Below are 23208 nucleotides of genomic sequence, written 5' to 3'. Positions count from 1 at the left end.
GTGATAATATCCTCTTTAATCGTTTCATTACATGATACTAGGGGTTAACCCGGGCTACGCCCGGGACAATTATTTTTTCTCAAATATTTTGTATATAATTATTTCGTTGGATATTGTATTCTGAACTATATATTTTGTGAATCTATGGATATTTTATAGTTATAATATGCATAATAAAGAATTTGAATATTTTTGAGTTTTAAATTATTTTATTTTACACTGATGTAAACATTTTTGTGATAGTTGAACTTTTTTGTTTTATTTTTTTGTGATAGTTTAATCTTTGAAAGTTTTGTATATATTTGAACTCTTATTTCTATTTTTTATGGGATCTAATAAATATTTTCCAACGGAACTTTATATTATATAATCAGAACATCTGGTATTATATATGTTTTTTCTTTTGACTAAATTTTTTTTTCCTATCATTTTGTTTTTAAAAATTGGCTTTAAAATTAATCAAATCAAATGTCAATTAAAAACCAAATACATAAACGGATCGCAATCTCTTATCCACATTAACCTAACCAAACCAAATGTCAATAACCAAAAACATAAACAGGATCCTAATCTCATCTCCACGTTGACGGAAACGATTCGTGCCCGTAAATTAATTTTATATTTTTATCACGTCAAATTTTTCTATTAGTTTACAAATAAAATTACAAATCAAAAATAGAATCATGTTTTTAAAGTTTGTTCTAATTTAGTTTCTAACAGTATGTCACTTCGATTATTTTTAACAAATAAACATATAACTAATAGTTGTATCCTAAATATAAATCTAATTTAGTTTTTCGAATTTGTTTTTCACTTTTATACACAATCACATGAAAAAGTAAAATAATATTATCATAAACTAAGCTTGCCATCATTTTCATTTGTCATGGAAAATCAGTCGATGACTTGAAAAACCGTTTTTTATAACAGATCATTTTCTCTTCTCGTATGTGCTTGCTTCTTGAAATTTTCCGCAAAAAATCACCAATTTCATCCAGTCAAATTTTGAATTGTGAGATGTGTCAAAAAGGGTCTCTCTGATTGAATTAAAGACTTAAAGGTAATGAAATATTGGTGTAGAGAATCGGTTTCAACGCATAGTTTGCTCTTCTCCTTCATCCTTCTTCTCATTCTCAAGCTTGTTCATGTTCTTTTTCAATTATGGTGATCAGTTTCTTTCTTTATTTTTCGTAATTGCTGCATTGACTTTTCTTTTGTAGAGCTAAAGATAGAATAATTATATGAATCAGTTGATGTACAACTATAAAATTGGATCCTTGTGTGTTTAAATTTCCGGTTTGTGGCAGTGAGATCCTTTTCATTAGGTTTTGGCAAAGCCACTATTTGTTACTTTCAAGATCTTGCTATGTGTACATCTTAAAGATCAATATGGTATACTTTTTAACTTGTAATATTAATCGCGGCTGTGTTTATGGATGATGTGTTTGTTTATGATAGATGGTTGTGTCCCTCACTCCTTGTGTTGCAATTGTTTATGATGAAAGATTTGGTTGTGTCTTACCATTGCTTGTATGTGTTTATGGCTGGTGTGTTTGCTTATGATAGATCTAGATTTAGTTTTTTCGTTATTGTTCAATAATACTTACCATCATTCTAGAAAATTGTAACTCGTTATGATTTATTTTCTTTTTGTTCTTAGGAAAGAATGGTTCTTGCTCATTTGTGTGATGAACTGAAATGAGAAGACTAAAAACAGTCATGTGCATGGTAAAAAATCCACAATTTTCACTCGCCATTCTCTCTATCTTACTGGTTTGGAAACAATATATTTTATTTTCAAAATGTAGTCTCTACTCTATATTTCCTTTGCAAACGCTATAACTGCAAAATTGAATGATGAGTATATTTTTTTGCATATTTACATTTTTCTAGAGAATATAAAAGACACTTATGCCTAGAGATGAACAAACTATGAGTGATGAAGCGATATGAGAAATATTTCATATAAGTTGATTCTTCACTATGTGCATGTAAACTTATCCTTTTTTATAACACTTTTTTTGTAACACAAATGTGAACTTATCCAAACATATTTTTTTGTATAGAAGAGACTTTTACTATATTTTATGTAATATTTCTATTTCTCTTTACGATAAAAGTTTAATGTAAATTTTTAATTTTGTATATTTAATTATTGTTTATTTTTTTCTTATATTGTATATAAACTTATTATAATTTTCTTGCTTTTATATCAAATGATAATATTATGATATATGTTTAATGTAGTATTTCTATTTCTTATATTGTATGCTTGTTTTTCTTATAATGTTTATTTACTTATAAAATATTTGAAAATAATAAAAGTGTACAACTATAAATTTTCAGATAGATGTTAATTTATTTTTTTCATTTCTTATATTGTTTATTTATTTATCATTTATTTTTTTTATATGTGTATTTACTTATTCTAATTGTTTGGCATTTTATATCAAATTGTAATATTCTATTTACGATAGATGTTTAATGTAATATTTCTATTTCTTAATTGTATATTAACTTACTTATTTTTTATTTTTATTTTTATTTTATATTTACTTATTCTAATTTTCTTGCTTTATATTGTATGCTTATTTTATTATATTGTATATTTACTTATAAAAATATTTGGAAATAATAAAAATGTAAAACCGTAAAATTTTTAAGATAGATGTGTAATGTAGTTTTTACATTTTTTATATTGTATATTTACTTCTTTTTTTTACTTTTTCTTATATTGTATATTTACTTATTATAGTTGTTTTGCTTTTATATCAAATTTTAATATTATGATAGATGGTTAAAGTAATATTTCTATTTCTTATATTTCATATATAATTATTATTTATTTTACTACATATTTTCAGATATATATGTTTCATGTAGTTTTTCTATTTCTTATATTGAAAATTTACTTATTTTTTATTTTTTATCTTGTATATGTACTTATTCTAGTTTTATTTATTTTATATCAAATTTTAGTATTACGATAGATGTTTATGTAATATTTATATTTCTTATATTTTATATTTAGTTATTATTCATTTTCTTTATATTTCATATTTATTTATTTTTTTAATAATGTCAGGTGACATCTTTGGGAAATATTACATTTAGATTTTTTTTTGGAAATAATAAAAATGTAAACTAAACGTAAAAAATGTAATACTACCATTTTTTATATTTTTATATTTTTATTCTAATGATAAAATATTTGGAAATAATAAAAGTGTACAACTATACATTTTCAGATAGATGTTAATTTATTTTTTTCATTTCTTATATTGTTTATTTATTTATTTTTTATTTTTATATTGTGTATTTACTTATTCTAATTGTTTGGCATTTTATATCAAATTGTAATATTCTATTTACGATAGATGTTTAATGTAATATTTCTATTTTCTTAATTGTATATTAATTTACTTATTTTTTATTTTTTATATTTTATATTTACTTATTCTATTTTTTTTTATTTATATTGTATGCTTATTTTTATTATATTGTATATTTACTTATAAAAATATTTGGAAATAATAAAAATGTAAAACCGTAAAATTTTTAAGATAGGTGTGTAATGTAGTTTTTACATTTTTTATATTGTATATTTACTTTTTTTTTACTTTTTCTTATATTGTATATTTACTTATTATAATTGTTTTGCTTTTATATCAAATTTTAATATTATGATAGATGGTTAAAGTAATATTTCTATTTCTTATATTTCAAATTTAATTATTATTTATTTTACTACATATTTTCAGATATGTGTTTCATGTAGTTTTTCTATTTCTTATATTGAAAATTTACTTATTTTTTTTATTTTTTATCTTGTACATGTACTTATTCTAATTTTATTTATTTTATATCAAATTTTAATATTACGATAGATGTTTATGTAATATTTATATTTCTTATATTTTATATTTAGTTATTATTCATTTTCTTTCTATTTCATATTTATTATTTTTTTAATAATGTCAAGTGACATCTTTGGGAAATATTACATTTAGATTTTTTTGGAAATAATAAAAATGTAAACTAAATGTAAAAAATGGAATACTACCATTTTTATATTGTATATATTTTATTCTTATTTTCGAAATTATTTATTCAACTTAAACATAAAATGGTAATAATTCGTTATAGACATTTTAATGTAATATTTCTTATATTATATTCTTTAAAAAAAATAGTGACACGTGGCATCTTTCTGAAGAAGTTTGTTCCGATGATGTGGACGCTCCCTGGTGCCTCAAAACTGTACTTTTAATAGTATAGATTTAGGTTTTATTATCAGGACAAGATAATTGATTAACTTGAGTGAATTAAGGAAGGGAATGAAACGACACCGTCTTAGGGTTCTCTTGGTTTTTATGGTATAACTATTTACCTTCTGGTGAAGGGAAAACAGAGCGCAAAGAGTTTGAAAATTTGCGAGAGAGAGAGAGAGAGAGAGCTTCACCGAGACGACGAACACGAGGACTGATTCACTGATTCCGGCGGGGAATTTTCACAGGAGAAGATGCATCCGCCTCTGGAGACTCATCAGCCGGAGCGATGCCGTCCGATGATGACCTCGACGGTATCGGAGATCGAGGAGGTTATTACACCAGAGGCGTCATCCGAGAGAACGACTCTTCTCAACGGCTCCAACGGTTTGTATTCACCCGAATCGGTGCGTCGTAGAGTGTCCGGTAAGTCGCCGGTGGACGGAGGATCTCGTCGGATTTGCCGGCAGCAGTCGTTCGGCCGCGACATCGGACACGCGGCGGCGGAGACGTACCTGATCACTGGTCTTAGCTTCAAGCTTCTTCGTTACCTCGGGTACTTATCTCAGATTCTTTTTCCCCCGGTTTTGATGATGATTACACACACGAGGAATTCGTGATTTGATTGGTTTATAGATAATATTATTAGCTGTCTGTGAAGATTGTTTGTGTGCACGGTATCGTTAACTATAAGTATATTTTATTACTTTGCAGTTGTTTGCTTGTTCTGTAATGAAATCAATGTAACTCTGTTCTGTCTTATTTGCAAGTTGCGTGTGGTTTAGGAACTTAGCTACTCCATGTGCTGTTGATCAAGTATTGATCTATTATTTGAACATGTGATATGGCTTACTCTCGCAATGTATCTCTTGTTTTGGTGTTTGTTGTCTTTTTCTTTTAAAGAGTTTAGCAAAGTATTTAATTGTTAAAAGTCATGTTCAGGGTAGGCTATCGATGGATCATGAAGCTACTTGCCCTTACATGTTATGCTATGCTTCTTATGCCTGGCTTTCTTCAAGGTTTGATTTTTTTTTTTTTTTTTAAATTAAGATTCTGTCTTCTGGGAAACTAGACTTTTTTTTGTTTGGTCTTGTGCAGTTGCATACATGTATTTTTTCTCATCGCAAGTACGGAGGAGTGTAGTGTACGGAGATCAACCAAGGAATAGGTTTGTGTCTGAACTGACCAGAATCTTTCTTACTTTCGCCTTTCACCTTCCTTGGCCTAAAGCGTTTTGTTGAACATCTGCTCCTACTTATTATATCACCTATTTCTGAGACTGTTGATGTATTTGCATGTATGAATGGCTATTTGGTAGGCTGGATCTGTACTTACCAAGCAACAATGATGGTATGAAGCCGGTTGTTGTTTTTGTGACTGGTGGAGCTTGGATTATTGGGTGAGTAGCACATTGAAGTTCATATGTTTTTACAATTCTGTGAATGTAGTCTGGTGTAAGTGTAGTAAAATATATATCGCATCTCAGTCCTCTTGCGCAGTTATATAAGTTTTTCCCTCACTATTCTTTTGTTGATACTTGGGGTTAAAAAACGTTAAAGTTCCCTTCGATGTTCTCTGCATTTTTATCTCAACCAAACTTGAATTTTTCACTAGGCGGAGTCGTGTGTTAATGAATTCATGTTTGCTACTACTCTTGTGCTGTTATATAGGTACAAGGCCTGGGGCTCGCTCCTAGGAATGCAGCTAGCAGAAAGGGATATCATTGTAGCATGCGTTGACTACAGGTAACTATAAGAACAACATTCAAAACCTAGTGCTCTTTTTAAATATATTCCCTTTACTCTGGATTCTACTAAGATGTGTATATTCCACTCGGAACCGAAAATATAATAGCTCTGTTTGGAGCTTTTAGGGAGTTGAAAATGTATATATTTGTTTTCATGCATTTATCAACCCAGTCCCTTCCTATTTTTTTCGGTCCAGAAACTTTCCTCAGGGAACAATAAGTGATATGGTGACGGATGCTTCTCAAGGAATCTCATTTGTCTGCAATAACATATCTGCCTTTGCAGGTGATCCCAGCAGGTGTTCCCATAAACTCACTGTCTTTGACTTTTATCTACCATTTGGTCTCTCTCTCGAGTACTGAACTGCAATTTCTGTAGGATCTACCTGATGGGACAATCAGCTGGTGCACATATAGCCGCTTGTGCTCTATTGGAACAAGCTACCAAAGAATCAAAAGGAGAGAGCATCTCCTGGAGGGTTTCCCAGATAAAAGCCTATTTCGGACTATCTGGAGGGTACTATTTATTCCCTACGTTTTAATGTTAATAATATATTCAGTTGGTCTGATCATCATTTTGGACTTGATCAGGTACAATCTTTACAATTTGGTTGATCACTTCCATAACCGTGGCCTGTATCGCTCGATTTTCCTGAGGTAAATTCTGATTTAATCAAATCCTAAATGTATATACTTTTTTTTTATAATGAATCAACTTCAACTTGTTGTAGCATAATGGAAGGAGAAGAGTCATTTGAAAAATTCTCTCCAGAAGTAAGATTGAAAGACCCAATTGTTGGAAAAGCTGCGTCTATGTTGCCTCCAATTATGCTTTTCCATGGATCCTCAGATTATTCAATACCATGCGATGCAAGGTATCTGATCATTCTCTTGAGAAGCCATAAATTGGTGATCAGTGCTTTGCTAAAACCACCTCTTCTTTGTTTGCAGCAAAACTTTTGCAGACGCTCTCCAAGCTGCTGGAGCTAAAGTGGAGCTTATTTTATACAGCGGCAAAACACATACAGATTTGTTTCTTCAGGTAAGCCACGTAAACTATGTAACACGAGGACACACGGACACAGCTCAGTGGTTGGTAATTTATAATAAACACGTGAGAGTATTTTTGTTTTAGGATCCCTTAAGAGGCGGCAAAGATGAACTCTTTGACGACATAGTCTCTGTGATACACGCGGAGGATGATGACGCGCTGGCCAAAGACTCATTGGCTCCTCCTAGAAAACGTCTTGTCCCAGAGTTGTTGCTGAAACTAGCTCGTGAGGTTAGCCCCTTCTGATATAAGCTTGTTAGTTACTTGCTCTGTATTTTCATTTTTTTCTATTATTCGATTTGTATCTTAAAATATTAATAGAAACTCTTGCATAATATGTTGTATTGTTGTTGAAGCTGAAAGCTATTACCTTATAACTTGATCTCTGGACTCTTCACAATCTATAACTTAAGTGTCAGTCTGATTAGAATCATTAGAATATGTTTTGGCTTCAAAATCTTAATTTTGTGGAATTGATCCATGTCGGTTCGAACTCATCAATATGATTATGATTACTACTTCCACCAGTTTGAAATCTCTAGTAAAGGTTAATTGATAAGTTTTATCATATACTCCAAAAGGTGATAGACAGATGTGATGAAAACTCATGGACTCGTCCATTTTTTGCTATTATGAATAATAGTGGTGATCATATGCAAATTGAATCTGTATAAAACATACATAACAAAGGTGATGTTAATATAACCTACCTTGGTATTCACCTTTGGACCCACCATTTGCTGCAACTTGTGGCTCATGTTCTTCCTTATCTTTGAGAATCGTAGCCACTTGGTAGATTCCAATTGGCTGCTCGGATCTCCCTAGTTTGCCACGTCAGCTTTACCGACCTGATGGCAAACAAATGACAACAAATAGTTGAGACTTCAGAGCGACATAACGTATGCAATACGAAATTAGCTCAAAATGCCAAAATAGTAGCGGATAATACGCAGTGCTGTGCGAACAATTTTAGATAAGCAGATTAAAATAAAATGTATATATTTAGTTATAAATACAATTGTAAACCGTCATATAGTAGAAAAAATAAAAGCTAAATTACAAAGCAAACTAGTTTTTTTTCCAAAATTAAATGAACTATTAAATCTATTTTTTACCAGCTCTGTTAAAATAAATAAAACGAGCAGAACATTAATATTTTATGTGATATACATTTTATATATAATGATGTTTATTTATTTTACTGTATTTTGATAGTTAAAATGATTATATGCTGTTTTGGTTATTTAAGTATGAAAACCATAAGTTTATAGTGTCTTCTTGTCTTCTTTATTTTAACTATTGTAACACTTTGAACTTTTATTTTAGCAGAAAAAAAAATACTTTGAACATTTAGGCATTTATTTTATATTTTTTAACTGAGCCTAAATAGATAAAGCTAGGAAAATATGTCCTTAATTATTTCTAAAAATTTGATGCCGTAAGCCAATGTTTCAAAATCTAATATAGAGGCACGGCTCTGATAATACGATTGTACGAAAATAGTTCAAAAAATTGCAACCTAGACGCTTCGCATCTGTAAACATCACAATGTGTGCGACATAACGTATGCAATAAGTTGATGCGTCCAAGAGACAGAAGAGAGAGCTCATGTAGTTGAAGACTAGTAGTTTTCACTTGGTCCTAACAATGATTGAAGATTCCAAAAGTCAATGTCAGCAACTCGGGACAGGACCCAATACACAGAAACTCAGCCAGCCACAAGATGATCATACAACTTTTCAAGGCCACTAACTTCTCACCACATGTCAAGCCCTCTGGATTCTATGATTTCTTAGCCTTCTTAGGGAATAACTGGTGTAACAGGTGCGGTTTGCAGATGCAGAAGACTGTGATTTTAAGAAATTTGTACGACTGGTATAAAAATTAGAAATAGAAACATTTAAATAATATTATAAAAAAATAAAAATATATTCATAAAATTATACTATTAAATTTTAAAGTTATAGATTTTTTTTTGAAAAAACAATTTATAATATATACGTTTTAGTATTTCAATTATTTCAATTTAAAATTTTTATTAAAACTTTTTATTTTTATTTTTATTTTTATTTTAATATTGTTTCTCTTTGAAAAGAAATTATTCTCGTGCTGATTCCCACAACCTCAAATGCTAACTGAAATCAACCGATGTAGTCATGTTTTATTACTATGACGTGTGATAATAAACTAACCTCGCTCCTTCTGGACTCCAACTTTTCTAACAACTTGGGGCTCAGGTAACAGTTGGTCATGATGACTCTAGTACTCGAAGCCTTACCCTTACTCAGAGATATACATGGACAGTTACCATGTTCAAGAAGAATATTCAACTATATACATTTATGGGCCTTACTAAGAAAATGTAAAAATAAAGCTCATTGAAGCCCGTCTACAAAACCAAGGATCAGATACTGAGAAAGTGCCTAAATTAAGTAGCCTCACGCGTCAGCTCATGAAAAAAACATTGTTCATATATCGTAGCGATCAAACATTCGAAGGAGTGAATTGTTAAAAACCGATATGGTTAAATCGAGTGATAGGGATGCAATAATACGAGATGGCTATTCACCGACGAGATTAAAGGCAATAATGCACGCGCATATGAGAGGATCACTTTTTTTTTTGTTATACGTTAATTTCACGTATCCACTTTCACCTCATATGTTTTTATGTAAGGTGAAAAGAATTCGATAAAGGATTCTCCTCGAACGATCCTCGCGAAGAATACGTCTAATTATCAAACACCTTTTTGAGTAATTTAACTCTTTACATTAATTGGCTACTCTGTCGTCTTGGGTTAGGAGAGTTGGTGGTTCTTGTTTGTCTTTCTTATGCACGTATACTTAAAATATGCATTCTCTTTTCGACTAACCATCATTTTCTTTAGTTTATCGTTTTCAACTTTAAAAATTATATCCTAATACCAATTTGTACATCATCTTCTTCAAGTTCAAGAAGATATATCCATCATCTCCAAATGATTTCTTTTATATTTTATACAAAAACTAGATTATAACATATTACATATAGAGCTCAAGCAATATTCCAAATCATTATTCATGATCACAAATAGCTAGAAAAGAAAGCTCATACTTTGGTACGTAGTTAAACCGTTATAAAAGTAACGTTTCAACGGTGCTAGACCTAAGTCTAGCCCAGAGAAAAAATTACATAAAAATCCATTTTGTTCCTGGCTCATAAAGATATATATTAGCCAGAGATTTGTGGATACAAAGAAAAAGAAGATAGATTAGAGGTAGAAACTTAAAGTTCGATAAGAACGAACAACTCAAGATGGATGACAAATCCTTGGATCATCAGTAATACAAGAGAAGTCCTGATCCAACTCAAGATCCACTGAAGAAGAACAGTATCTTCCCTGGATGCTTGTGCTTCCTTTAAGCTTCTTCATAGATGTGATAACTTGACGAAGTTCCAAGTTTTCCTCTTTAAGACTCAAGTTCTCTTGAATAGCAAGATTATTGCTATCCGAAGCTTGGTTAAGCTTATCCAAAAGCTGTTGGTTCTCGCTTCGAAGCCAAGCAACCTGCGAGAGAAGCTCATCTAGGTGTCTTTGCTTTCTCATTCTTGACCTTCTTGCTGATTCTCTGTTAGATACCATACGTCTTTGCTTTCTCTCGTTGATCACGAATATGTCTTCAGTTGCTTCATCTGACGTGGTAGAGTTGTTGCTTGCTGGAGATTGTAGATTGAGTTCTTGAATTTGAGGGTATGGGATAAGATTATTGGTATTGGTTGAAGAGTTTAGGTTGTTGTAATAGTGGTTTAAGTGGAAGTAGTCTTGTTGTTGCATGTTGTTAAGACTTGAGCTATCATAATATGGCTGCATGGTTAGTCTCCCTCTCTCTCTTTCTCTCGCTCTCTCCCTCTTGTTAGAGCTCAAAGAGAGTGAGTTAATGGTGGAGATTGAATGAGAAGGAGTGTTTATACAGCAGATAAAGGCATAGAAGTGGACCACTTTTTTATTTTTGTGCAAATTGGTGGCTTTCGTGACACATGCTTAAGGGTTTTGCTTTTGAAATAAAATAATTTAGATTATGTCTTCTACATGACTCATTGGCATGTTTTTTTCTTCTTTAAATTATTGAGAAGACTCTTTATTTATTTACAAGTCGCCATCTAAATCTACAAATGTATATAGTTGATACTGAACATAATGTTTTGTAGGTAATTAAAGATAAATCACGACATTGATAAACAGGTTGATCTTGTTGAAATGAGTTTGGCTCTCCATTAACAGTATTGTTTATTCATCGATCGGTGATACTTGGGAAGCATGCCTTGTGCTATATCGTAACCATTGCATGCATGGTGTATCAGATTCATATATACATACATTTACTTAAATATAGGTGTGTGTGTGTGTGCGTGTGTGTGTGATGACACATGGAGGTGGTACATCGATCATATGATATGATTATAGTTTAATAACCAAGTGGCCGGTGCAATGTGAGCATAGGAGGGTACCATGGCCATGTAGTGGTATTAAACAGGTGTGCATACATGATCATGATGTTCGCGCATGATTGAACTGGCAAAGGGTTATGTATCATGACCATGCATTATGATGATAATGACAGGTGAGGAGTTGGGCACGTTATGTATATATTGTGGATAAAATCAAGTTCGGATCAGTGTTTTGTGCTTACATCAGAGAGAAAATTTATAGTTTCTAGTTGTGGGGTTTCAAAATTATTTGAGTTTAGAAACAATGCTTTTGCTAGCCAACATATAAAGTGGTAATGATGCCAAATAAGTCAATTATAAAGCTTATAAATACATTCATACTTTATTTAATTTCAACATCTACACAACTCACCAATTTCTCTTCCTCTTTTTCTCTGGAAAAATAAGAAGATTTTCTCTTGGACTCTTGAGATTTGCTTCTCTTCCCAAATAACATCAATTGTTATATGATTTCCGGCGTAGAATTTTAATTAGAGGTCCTAGATCACATATAAAACAACGTGGTGTTAACTAATTACTTGGTATCACAAAAGGTAAATCTAAAATATCTCATATTAAAGACGTAAATGGATAGCTGAACTTTTTTTATTAGAAGGTTTAGATTGAAAGTTGAAACCCATGCATAATCCAAACATGAGATCATAACATTCGTTGTAGATACCCGATCTTGCAACCTCTGAATTTTATTTTTTCTTAACATGGTTTTAACCTCTGAACTTTATTGTTAATACTTCCACACCGAGTTAAACGGTTGTTTACTCGTTTATGCTCAAGCACAACCATGACATACTTAATACTGTACTTTCACTAATAAGTAATTGATTGTTCATAGTATCTTATCATTTGTAAATGTTGTAGTGTTTATTTCTCGAAAAGAAAAATTCCGGACAAAAGCATACTACTATATTATAGTCTTCAATACTTGTCGAGTAACTTATTTTTACATTTATAATATTTACAGTGGAAAATCATAAAGAAGTTGTAATAGAATGACTCTCCAACTCTGGTTTTTCAATTTGAAGTAATAAATCATGCAGTCAGTAGTTGATTAGGTATTTAATCTCATTAAATCAAGTCATCTAAAGAAGATCATGTCTATGCAGGAACTTTTACTTCCAAAAAGAAAAACCTTCCAACTCTTCTCTATATGGTCAAAGAGCACTATACAGTAACCAAACGAACTCCTTAGTTGCAAAGGCTATAAGCCTACATGTGATGTGAGAACCTAAATATCATTACAAAGGCTAAGGCAAAGTCTATGATCAGGGGTGGGCGCAAGCCGAGTACTTGCATTTTTATGTATATTTGATACTTGTCTTACCTTAAATGAGTAATGACTTTTTGGACTTGTACTTGCCTTGTCAAAAACGAATATTTGATATTTTGAATACTTATCCCAAATATGTTACTTACAAATTACTTGTCTTATTCAATCACTTACTACTAACAAATATTTATGAATTATGTGGATATATTTTCAAGTTTCTAAAAATCAATTGATAGATAACATTCTATCAGAAAAGGTTATGAAATTTCGTTTTGTTTACTCGAAAAAAACACGAAAGTTATTTCAAATAATATATTTACACCTAATATAAAAAGAAATATAATACATATATTCTGATACGAAAGTACTGTTTACTTCTTACAACATAGAAAAATCAGTTTAAAACTTTGGTTTTATGGTTTAGTTATTATTTTCAGTCGTAAAATAAGTAACGAATAAAATCGAGGCAAGACGTTAACTTTTTAGTGGTACTTCTTATTTGCCTACTTGCAAGTAACAAAATTCAACGACTTGATATTTGATTTGGCAACAACGAGTACTTGAAATAATGAAGCAAGTACGGGTCAAGTAACGAGTATAAAAAAAGTAACGAGTATTCGTGTTTGTCCTAGCTCTGATAGTTTTTTAAAGCAAAGGCTGTAGTACATGTGATGTGAGAAGCTGATAACTCAACAGCCACTTAATACCACACACACTTGCAAAATGATTCTGGTTTAAGACCAATATTTTGGCTTAACTTAACTAATATAACCGAGCGCATATGTGATCTTTCGTTGTACAACTGCTTTGACTTTTTATTAACGTCATAGAAAATCATTTGGGTTGTCCTATAGTTTCCTGCCATAAATTCGTTAATAAGCAAATAAAAAACTATTAAATAATTGGAAAATGAACAAATCTTCATTGGTCCTTTTTTTCTTTCTTGCCACTATTATTAATTTAGCACGTATCTTTCTTAAAATAACCAAACACTTACGCATGCATGGGTTTATTATAATCTAGTGTTCACTAATATATATGCATATTAATATTGGCCATAGCATTTTGGGTGTTCACAGAAAGTTATATAACACAGTAATGTAGTCCTTGCTTTATTCTTTTCCAAAAGTTAATTTCAGGTTCTACTGTTTGGTGATGCATACCTTACCATTTGAGGAAACCACATTTATCAAGAGAGCATTAATTTCTGCTTAATAAATGTAGTGTACTTCATGGACTATGGAATATGGATCAAATATTTGAGATGAACAAGCTTTGATGTTACAGACTTTCATCCTCAACCGACTAATAATGAATTGAAAAAATAGTTTATATCCATCAATACTCTTCTCTATAGTGAAATTCACAACACAGTAAACTTTGCCGACTGATTTAAACCCTGAAATTGAATTTGGCAAATCTATGACTATTGAATGAAAGAGAGTGTGACTGTGTTGGTCAAACAAAAGGCAGATACACGCACACCATCAAGTCATATCATTCAGACAAAGTCTATTTCTTCTTTCTTTCAGTCGCATGTCACCGTTTGTTCGTCTTCCACAGCCTCAAATCTTTTTTCCCCATCTCTATCTTTTTTCTAAAAAACTTTTTCTCCAATTTGCTTTTTTCTTAGTGTTTCCTTTATTTAATATTCCTTTAATCTTATTTTTATTGGGTCATAAACTATTAAAGTGTTTTGAATGTTTCATTGTTTTGGTCCCATCAGTAACACCACCACCTGATATTGGCCTACCTTCAATTTTCAATTTTTTATTCTTTACCAAAGAATTCCATTAGATCGTATTAATTTGTAAAAACTACAAAAAATCCAAACTGGAATATTATGTAATCAGTAACTACCATGTGAGTTTTTCTGTCTGCAAGGTTCAAAAAAAAAAGCTCTTTTAGCTAAAACTAAATATGTATATAGAACTATATTTGTCCCAACAAAACACAAAGACACTAAAAAGTCGTGTTTTGACTGACTGATAAAATAGATTTCTTAATTGTTCTTAACTCTGACATTCATTGGCCCCTTAATACCATATGAGAAAAAAGGATAATAAAAAATAAATACCATATGCGAGTTCAAAATTCCATTGATCTTCTTCGTTAAGCAATCATCAGTATATATTAATTTATTGAAAATGGATGAGGTCATAATGGTCCGACTGATTGGTGAATTAAGGATAAGCCAATCACTAAAGCGAAGCCTATTATATCATCACACCTTTTACGATACATTTTTTTAATTCCACGTCTTTTTTAAAGGGCTTAATTCCACGTCTTTTATTCATAGAAAACTTTATAGTTGCATTATTTAAAAAAAAACTTTATAATTACATTCCCATTTTATACTTTCAATATTTTTCGTTCATGCTTTAAGTCACTCTATCCAATTTGCCAAATGGAGGATACTCACAAATATATTTTAATAAATATTTATATGTGGCTGCTTCTTATTAATTTTTACTTCCAATTTTTTTGATAAAAGAAAATGGTTTTATCTTTTACCGAAAACCCAAACATTATAAATAATTTCTTCCGGTATTAATCGAAGCTTTACCACTTCGACCAACTTAGACCAAAGTGTCATGGTTCTGCGTTCAGTTGCTGTAAAACTCATCCATATTTTCTTTTTTCTTTTCTGAAAAAATGATCCATTTTATCTTTATTTTACAAAGAAAACTCTATACACACAATAATAACAAATTTCTTACTTTATTAGTTAATTAACAATACATAGTTTAGTGACGGATACGTAGTCCAGTTTTCTTCTAGTTGATAAAGGCCAAAATAATGTGATGATGTCCTCGTAATTAGCTTTTATCAGGGCTTGCATCCACTATCACTGCCAATTTGTATCATTATCGTCAATTGTTATCAGAAAAGTTAATTTTACTCTGACCAGCAACTGAGCAAAGAGTAAAAAAAGTTCAAATAAACCTCTTATATATCCATTGCTTAATTATTATTTTTGATAATTTTAATTGGGTTTCGTATCAAAGGCAGATAAATTATTATTCGATCCCTAACAAAAAAATTATTTGAAGGGCGCGGATCACAAACTCAGATACCAACTTTTGCACATGAAAATTTAAATACCTAACACAATCACAAAACTTGGTATCCGATTAAGATCAAGTGTGTGCATACATGCAGTTCATACATGCAAGCACAATGCATTTATGTGTTAATAGATATTGTCATATTGGTTATGATGACATGAATCATTTATCCTTCTGTATGCATACATTTTCAAGTGCATGCATACATTTTTTACATCCATACATTACGTTACATTGTAGTTTATAATGAGTCTGGATTCTAGCCAAGTTGTATATGAAGTTTTTCTGCGTTGTTGATACATGTATTAATCAGTATGAGTTCCAGTGTCTAACTAGGCTGTATTTTTTTTTTACTTTTGGAATGGTGAAATGATTGTTGCTTGGTATGCACTGAAGTTGTCTACATAGGTTGCATTTCTGATTATTCAAATATTAGTTGTTAATAACATTTAATTATTTCGTTTTTGGTAATTTTAGTTACGGTTAATAACATTATATTCCACTCTAGCATTGACTTTTAAATGTTAAAAAATAATAATTACTATTATAATATTTTCTTGAGAGTAGTTAAATATGCATTTGGTCTATAAAGCTTGATATGTCCCTTAAGGAGAAAAGGGAGAATCCTAAGAGGCAAGAAGACAAAGTGGGAGAACGTCATGGAAAACTCGAGATCAAATTTCAAACCCAAAATGATTGAAGTAATAATTATCAAATGAAAAATTTGAAATGGTGTGATGAATTTATTTTTGATGTGATGTTATTCACCCACCCCAACTAAAATACGATGCGTTTTATATTCTTGGTTTTACAAATATCTTGATACACTTCTTAAAACTGCTTTAATCGAAGCAGATCCACACAAGTAAGTTCCAAAAAAGTAAATATAAATCAAAAGATCAAGAAAATGATTTTCTAGACAATATAGAAGATGACCATCAAGACATAGATCAATTGAGTAGTACTCAAGATATAAACGAGTGTTTTTTAACAGAATATATCGTCTGATCAATCATTTTTTTTTGTAAAAGGCTTTCATAAATTAGTTTTAAGGCTTTGGTTTCAACATAGGTTCAAGAAAGGAAAAAAAAACAGATCAGTCATGAAATGAACATTCTTCAAAACAGTTAAACACCACTAGTTCATATAGTTGAACAGTTTGTTATACATTATTTTCCCAGCTGATTGACATAAAGAAGATCATTTTCACGTAAATATAGTGAAAATCTGAAAATTCTAAAATTTACCAACGAAAGATAAGTTCTGTCATATTTCAAATAGAGCTTGCAACAGTAATCGCTTGGCGAATTTAACGCTGCCAAAGGCATCCAACATAAAAACTTCGAGATGTCCTTATGTCTAATTCGGGTCCGTCTAATTCAGATGCTGGTGAGGTTATTGTTCTTATTTATTTAGTTTTCATATAACTTTGTTTCCATAATTTGAATATCCAAACTTTATGCAGTAAATTTCACAATTTAAATGTATATATATGTGGTTGATGTGAACAACTGATGCAAGTGGTTAAAACTTTAGAGTTCATAGATGAGCTTATATTTCTCAAATTATATTAAATTTACATGTGGAGTATATGTTACATGGAATGAGACAAGGGGCATAATTATTATACTTGAGGATAGCAAATAGTATTGAGCCAATTGGGTATCCAAGAGCCAGAAAAAGGATTTTCCATGATCACAAAAAGAATGAAAATAAAACCGACACTTTGTGTTCAAAAATAAAATAAAACAAAATAATAAAATCGACACTCGATGTTTCAAGTTTGGCTCTTTGGATATGTAGAGTCACTATACAGAGGAGCCGGCCATTCCCATGTGAAAATGACCATTAACTTTAGTGTTCTTTAACAATCTTATATGTAATGGCCTTCGGGTTCGTACACAGCGAAGTGGTTAATTGAAAGAACATGGAAATATTTAAAAAAATTTGGCATCATGGAAATATTAAATAGGCAACTAGAAGTTATTTACTAAGTTTATTTACATGTTGTATTTTCTGTTTTTGGCCAAAGAGGATGGATAATTCCCAATTTATGTTTTATGGAAGAAGTTTGAGTTTTAATGGAAGTAAGTTTGTGTTTAAAAAAAAAGGCAACTAGAAGTTACAAGAAATACATTTTTAAAAGTTCTAAAGGAAAAACGTTCATTTCCAAATGATTTGCCTGATCTATTCATATCCGACCATAGATCTTCAATCCGTGTTCAAACCCGTTGTAGTAACTTATCCACTTTGAAGTTTTCTATCGAATACACATAGCAACGAATGTGTACAAGTATGGCCGCTGCGTACTCTAAATAATTAAAAAGTTTTGGTAATTTCTAAAAGAACAAGTAACAAAATATCAAAAAGTAGATGAAATTATTTGAAATATCCGAACTGTGGAATCCAATCTTTATGAGGTTCGATGAAGATGATTTGTTGAAATTCAATCTCGAGTCGTCAAACTAAAGAAGATGAAGAGTGACCAGTCATTAAAAATCAAATGAATCATGGAAACAGATGAAGTGGAAACTGGCAAATGATTGAAGCTCGCAATTTTGTTTTGCTTGTTTAGAGGTTGGAAAAATATTAGAACCTGACGAAAAAAAAAACTGACGAAAACACGATTGATCAACCAAATACAAAATTTATAACCTCCATTGAATCTATATTACCGCCAAAAAGTCATGGATTCACTACTGGAATTTTTTTATTTTTGAAACAGGATTCACTAGTGGACTAAAAAGCCCAAACGTTGATATAGATCCGGTCCATCTAAGACGACGTTAAACCGGACCAAATCCATTATTTTCATTCTGTATTTGGTTAACCACTAGCTGACCATAGAGTCATGACCGAAGCAGACCAGACCTATAGACTGATTTAGGGATGGGCACAGATATTTGTTTCAATTTCTCTATTTGTGATTTGCATCATAGATATTTGATTTTTCGACTTGATTTGCTTCGGATATAAAATTTACAGATATTTACGAATATTTACAGATATCTCGTCAACTTTGTTCAATACAAATAAATCTTTTAAAAAACTAATAGAACTTTGTTTTCAAAAATAATATTTACATAATATAAAACAAAAGGTAAAAATTAGTAAAACTATATGTTCCATAAATTTTAGAAATTAACAATAGAAAAATTATAGTTTTATAAAAGAAATTATATTTATTTCTTAATTTAATGCTTTTATAAATAATTTTACAAATAATATTATTAAAAGTATATGTTAAAACAATAATTATCCGATGTTTGAAAATTTTAGTATATGTAACTTGTCATGTTTTTTAAGGGATAACTAGATCTTGATCCGCGCGCCCGCGCGGGTTTTCATTTTCGGTTTAGAATTATATGTTTTTTATAGGTTATGTAATTGGGATATTATATATCTTATATTATATGTTTATCTAAATACCCTAAAAAGTGAATTACATTTCTTGTTTATATCTAAATTGTTTAAAAGATGTTTGTTAATCATATAGTTTATATAGTTTGTCAGTGTTATTTAGTTAATTTATAATTAATAATTAATAAAACAAATATTTGATATGTCTTTATACTCATTCACTTGCGTGGATTATTTTGCATAAATATTTATATATAGAAATGCATATGTTCATATAAATTATTAACCATATTTAGTTCTTGATCAAATATAGTTGGACAGATTATATGCAGCTCAGGAAAATTTGAATTATAATTTTTTAATATATGATCATGTTTTAATAATATAGATTAGAATCATGGGGAAATTGGGCTTCGCTTATTCTTCTTTTATGTTTATATAAGGTATGTCTTTTTGTTATACTATATATATATAATTAGACACAGCTAGGACTGAACGGAAAACTGGTTTGTTTTATTGAGAGAGAAATGGATTAGATAGCTGTGATTTTGTGAATTTAAAATCAATATTAGATTCTAATTAATATTTAGGTTAGATGGATGTTGTTTGGATGATTGTTTTATGAACAACTAAAAAAAATAACAATATTTGAAATAAATAAACAAATGAAACTGTTTCTTTTTCTAAAAAGAAAACATATAATAAGAATAAAATGTTCTTAGTTTTGACAATGAATAGAAAATACAAAAACAATGCACATCGTGTTTGAATCACATCTGAAACCTGCATTGGCAAAAATAAGAAAAAATATTACTGATCTTGTGTCTGTTTACCTCACAAAATAGAAAGATTAAAAGTAAATAAAATATTTACCTTGTGATATTTTGGATAAAAGTAAATAAAAATTACTGATCTTGTGATAACACGCCATTTTTTCCAGTGGCAGTTTTCGTTTAACACTTTGAATGTGATTCCTTTTGCATGTAGCATAAATCTTTTCATCCTACAAAATAAGCACAAAATAATATAAGATAGTGATAGGAAGGAACACAAAAGAGATGATTGATTATGTTTTGAAACTTACATCTTCATCGGTTAGAACCATTTGAAGAGTCTCTCCATTTAGTTATATATGGCTTCAAAGTTTTGACCGGGTTGAAAATTGCATTGGCCATCATTTTCTTGTATTGTTTTTGATCGCAATGTGAATGTGATTCTTTAACTTGTAGCTCGTGGTATATATAGATACATAGGTGAGAAATCGTTGAGAATTAAATGGCCTAATATTAATTAGAAATCTTGTTGATCAAGTTGTGTAGATAAGGAATATACTTAATGATTAGAATATTTTGAAAGATTTTTGTGCACATTTTTGGATTGAGTAGTTAAGTAGATTTTAACTTGTCGACATACAGTATTAATTGTAATTAAATGGTACCTATAATTCCGTAATTGTCAAGTGGTTTGTAATTTATTGTAAATGTGAAATATTAAATGTAGGGGATTATTATGTTAAGTTAATAATTTTCGGAAAAAATTTAAGGAATATATATTTGATTTCTTAACAGTTTTTAATTGATATTATCCGTTTTAATGTTTTCATAATATGTGTAAATCTTTATAAATCACGAGTTTTCCTAAACAGAAACATCTAATCCGCTGGTTGAACTTCAAACTTTTTTTTAGTAAGGCAAATAGAATAATCTTAAGGTTATTGAAAACAAAAAGAAGCCCATAAAATTGTAGTACAAAAAATGTAATGGGCTTGTACTGAGCTTGGGATGAAATCTATCATAGTTAATTAGGGAAAAATTTTTAAATGAAACCAGTGGTACACTGTTGTAAATATTGAGAAGAAGTAGGGGTTATTCCCCATTTGTACTTCACTTTTAATAGAATAGACTAGAGTTTGACCCGCCCTTTCAAAGGGCGGGCAAGATTTCTTTTTTCATCATCCTATGTATTGATTTTCCGCTTTTGTTAAATGTCTGAGATTATTATCAATCTTAAAAGTTTGCATTATGATGATTTTGATCCGCCCTTAAAAGGGCGAGATTTTTTTCGAATGATATAATTTTTTTTATCTTTGATTGCGTACTTACTTTAAAATGTTACAAATGAAGTGTTATATTCAGTGTTCTGTAACCCGGTCTGAACCCGCAGTTAAACTGATAACATCGATGACTCAATATGTAATCTGGTTAAACTCTATTTAAAAGTTCTATTAAACCCGTAATTTTGATTGCATACATATTTTTAAATGTTACACATGAAGTGTTATATTTAGTGTTCTGTAACCCGGTCCGGACCTGCAGCTAAACCGATAACATCGATGACTCTATATGTAATCTGGTTAAACTCTATTTAAAAGTTCTATTAAGCCCGCAATTTTGTTGTAATCTTATATACTGGATTATAATTTTTGGCTAGCATTATTATACAAATTAACTATTGTCATTCAACCCGCCATATACTTGATAAATAAATTAAATTTTTAAAAATATTTAATATAAATATATATGTATATATTAACTTATGAAATTATTTATTAGTTTATACATCGTACTTTAATATTTGTTTTTAATAAGTTGAAATATGTTGTAAAATTCATGCATTTATTTTATTATGTTATTTTATAATTTAGAAAATAGTTAATAGATAGATTAAGTTACTTTATATTTATAACTTGATGTAGCAATTTAATTATGAATATAAATTACGTATATATAAATACTATAGAATTTATTTCTTAGTATATAAATAAAAAATGGATTAAAAATCGTTTTTAACTACAGTTAGTTATTAATTATGATTTTTATGATTTAAAGTAAATATTCAAAAGAAATGTGTATTTACATTTTAAATAAAAGATATTATTAAGATGTAATCTTAGTAAAAGATACTTAAGAATATACTTTTATAGATCTTGTTTTGAAAATATTAAAATAATTGGTTAGGTATAGTATATATTTAATAATATATTTTGTTTATATAAATTTTCAAATACAATAAATTATAAAAAAAAAATTTATTCAATTAATTATTTCAAACCCATATGTATTTGTTGTTTCTTACTTTATATATGTTTTGTTGGATTTTGTTTTTTGATTATTTGACAAACTAATTTATGCAAAGTTCAACAAATTTAAAAATTATTATAAATTTTACTTAAATATTATTTTTTTATATTGTAAGTAATAATGAAAAACATAACACAAGCACGTTCATTTCAAAAGGTCTAATATATAACACAAACACTTTTACAACATAAAAAACATGGTCGTTCATGGCCACATAATTTATACCATCCTTTATGTTTATGTTGTATAGAGTAAACATAGAGTAAACATACAGTAAATGTGAAGGACAAAAAGACACATGAAATGATATAGTAGTATACATGTGTTGGCAATATGTTCACGATTTTCTTTATCAACTTTATGTTCACGATTTATTTACTAATAGAAATGTTTTATTGTAGTGCTCTGTATACATCACATAGTTTTCTGTTAGCTGTGTAATTTAATGAATATATATATATATATATATATAACGTAACTGATTAATAAGTAGTGGACATGATTATATAAATTAGTGTAATCGTTTTTATAGGGAAGAAATTTGAATATAGTTAGACTGCAACAACTTTTTTTTATAGTCCAAAAAGTAGTCGATAAATATTGCTCCTGTTTTAATAGTATTGATATTTTTACTGTTTGATTTGTTGCAACAATCGAAATAAATAAAAAATCAGATCAAATTTAAAGATGCCTAACCCTAGATCAGATTCGGATTAGGGCATAAACTATCTGTAAAGTTGGCAGTGGTACTTTTTATAATCTTGATGGTAAAAAAGGGACTTGAAGAAGAAAAAAAATTCACATTCCAAAAAAAATCATACGTAGAACTAATGAACAAACCTAAAAGATTAATGAACCTAAATAACTTGAACACCAAGA

At 29.7% G+C, this 23208-nt stretch overlaps 2 protein-coding genes across 2 annotated transcripts; one reads left to right on the top strand and one right to left on the bottom strand.

Moving 5' to 3' along the window:
- The first annotated feature begins 4204 nt into the window (after positions 1-4204).
- On the top strand, positions 4205-7448 carry LOC108829064 (isoprenylcysteine alpha-carbonyl methylesterase ICME). The gene is made up of 11 exons (XM_018602727.2): positions 4205-4824; positions 5211-5287; positions 5367-5436; positions 5587-5667; positions 5939-6013; positions 6213-6314; positions 6395-6532; positions 6607-6672; positions 6747-6890; positions 6967-7057; positions 7151-7448. The coding sequence occupies exons 1-11, from the start codon at positions 4523-4525 to the stop codon at positions 7310-7312; spliced, it is 1308 nt and encodes a 435-aa protein (XP_018458229.2). The 5' UTR covers positions 4205-4522; the 3' UTR covers positions 7313-7448.
- A 2585-nt stretch (positions 7449-10033) lies between these two features.
- On the bottom strand, positions 10034-10999 carry LOC108839967 (basic leucine zipper 43). The gene has a single exon (XM_018612760.2). It carries the CDS (start codon positions 10914-10916, stop codon positions 10356-10358), a length of 561 nt encoding a protein of 186 aa, XP_018468262.1. The 5' UTR covers positions 10917-10999; the 3' UTR covers positions 10034-10355.
- Between the last annotated feature and the right edge of the window lie 12209 nt (positions 11000-23208).

The sequence above is a fragment of the Raphanus sativus genome, chromosome 2 (assembly GCF_000801105.2).
Source record: "Raphanus sativus cultivar WK10039 chromosome 2, ASM80110v3, whole genome shotgun sequence".
Taxonomy (NCBI): domain Eukaryota; kingdom Viridiplantae; phylum Streptophyta; class Magnoliopsida; order Brassicales; family Brassicaceae; genus Raphanus; species Raphanus sativus.
This window is presented reverse-complemented; position numbering and strand designations above follow the sequence as displayed.

Excerpts from the sequence above, each read along its gene's own strand:
- LOC108829064 (XM_018602727.2), top strand. The coding sequence starts at position 4,523 with ATGCATCCGCCTCTGGAGACTCATCAGCCGGAGCGATGCCGTCCGATG. Across the intron at positions 5,437-5,586 it reads GGAGATCAACCAAGGAATAG|GCTGGATCTGTACTTACCAA; the intron begins GTTTGTGTCTGA and ends GCTATTTGGTAG. Across the intron at positions 7,058-7,150 it reads ATACAGATTTGTTTCTTCAG|GATCCCTTAAGAGGCGGCAA; the intron begins GTAAGCCACGTA and ends TTTTTGTTTTAG.
- LOC108839967 (XM_018612760.2), bottom strand. The coding sequence starts at position 10,916 with ATGCAGCCATATTATGATAGCTCAAGTCTTAACAACATGCAACAACAA.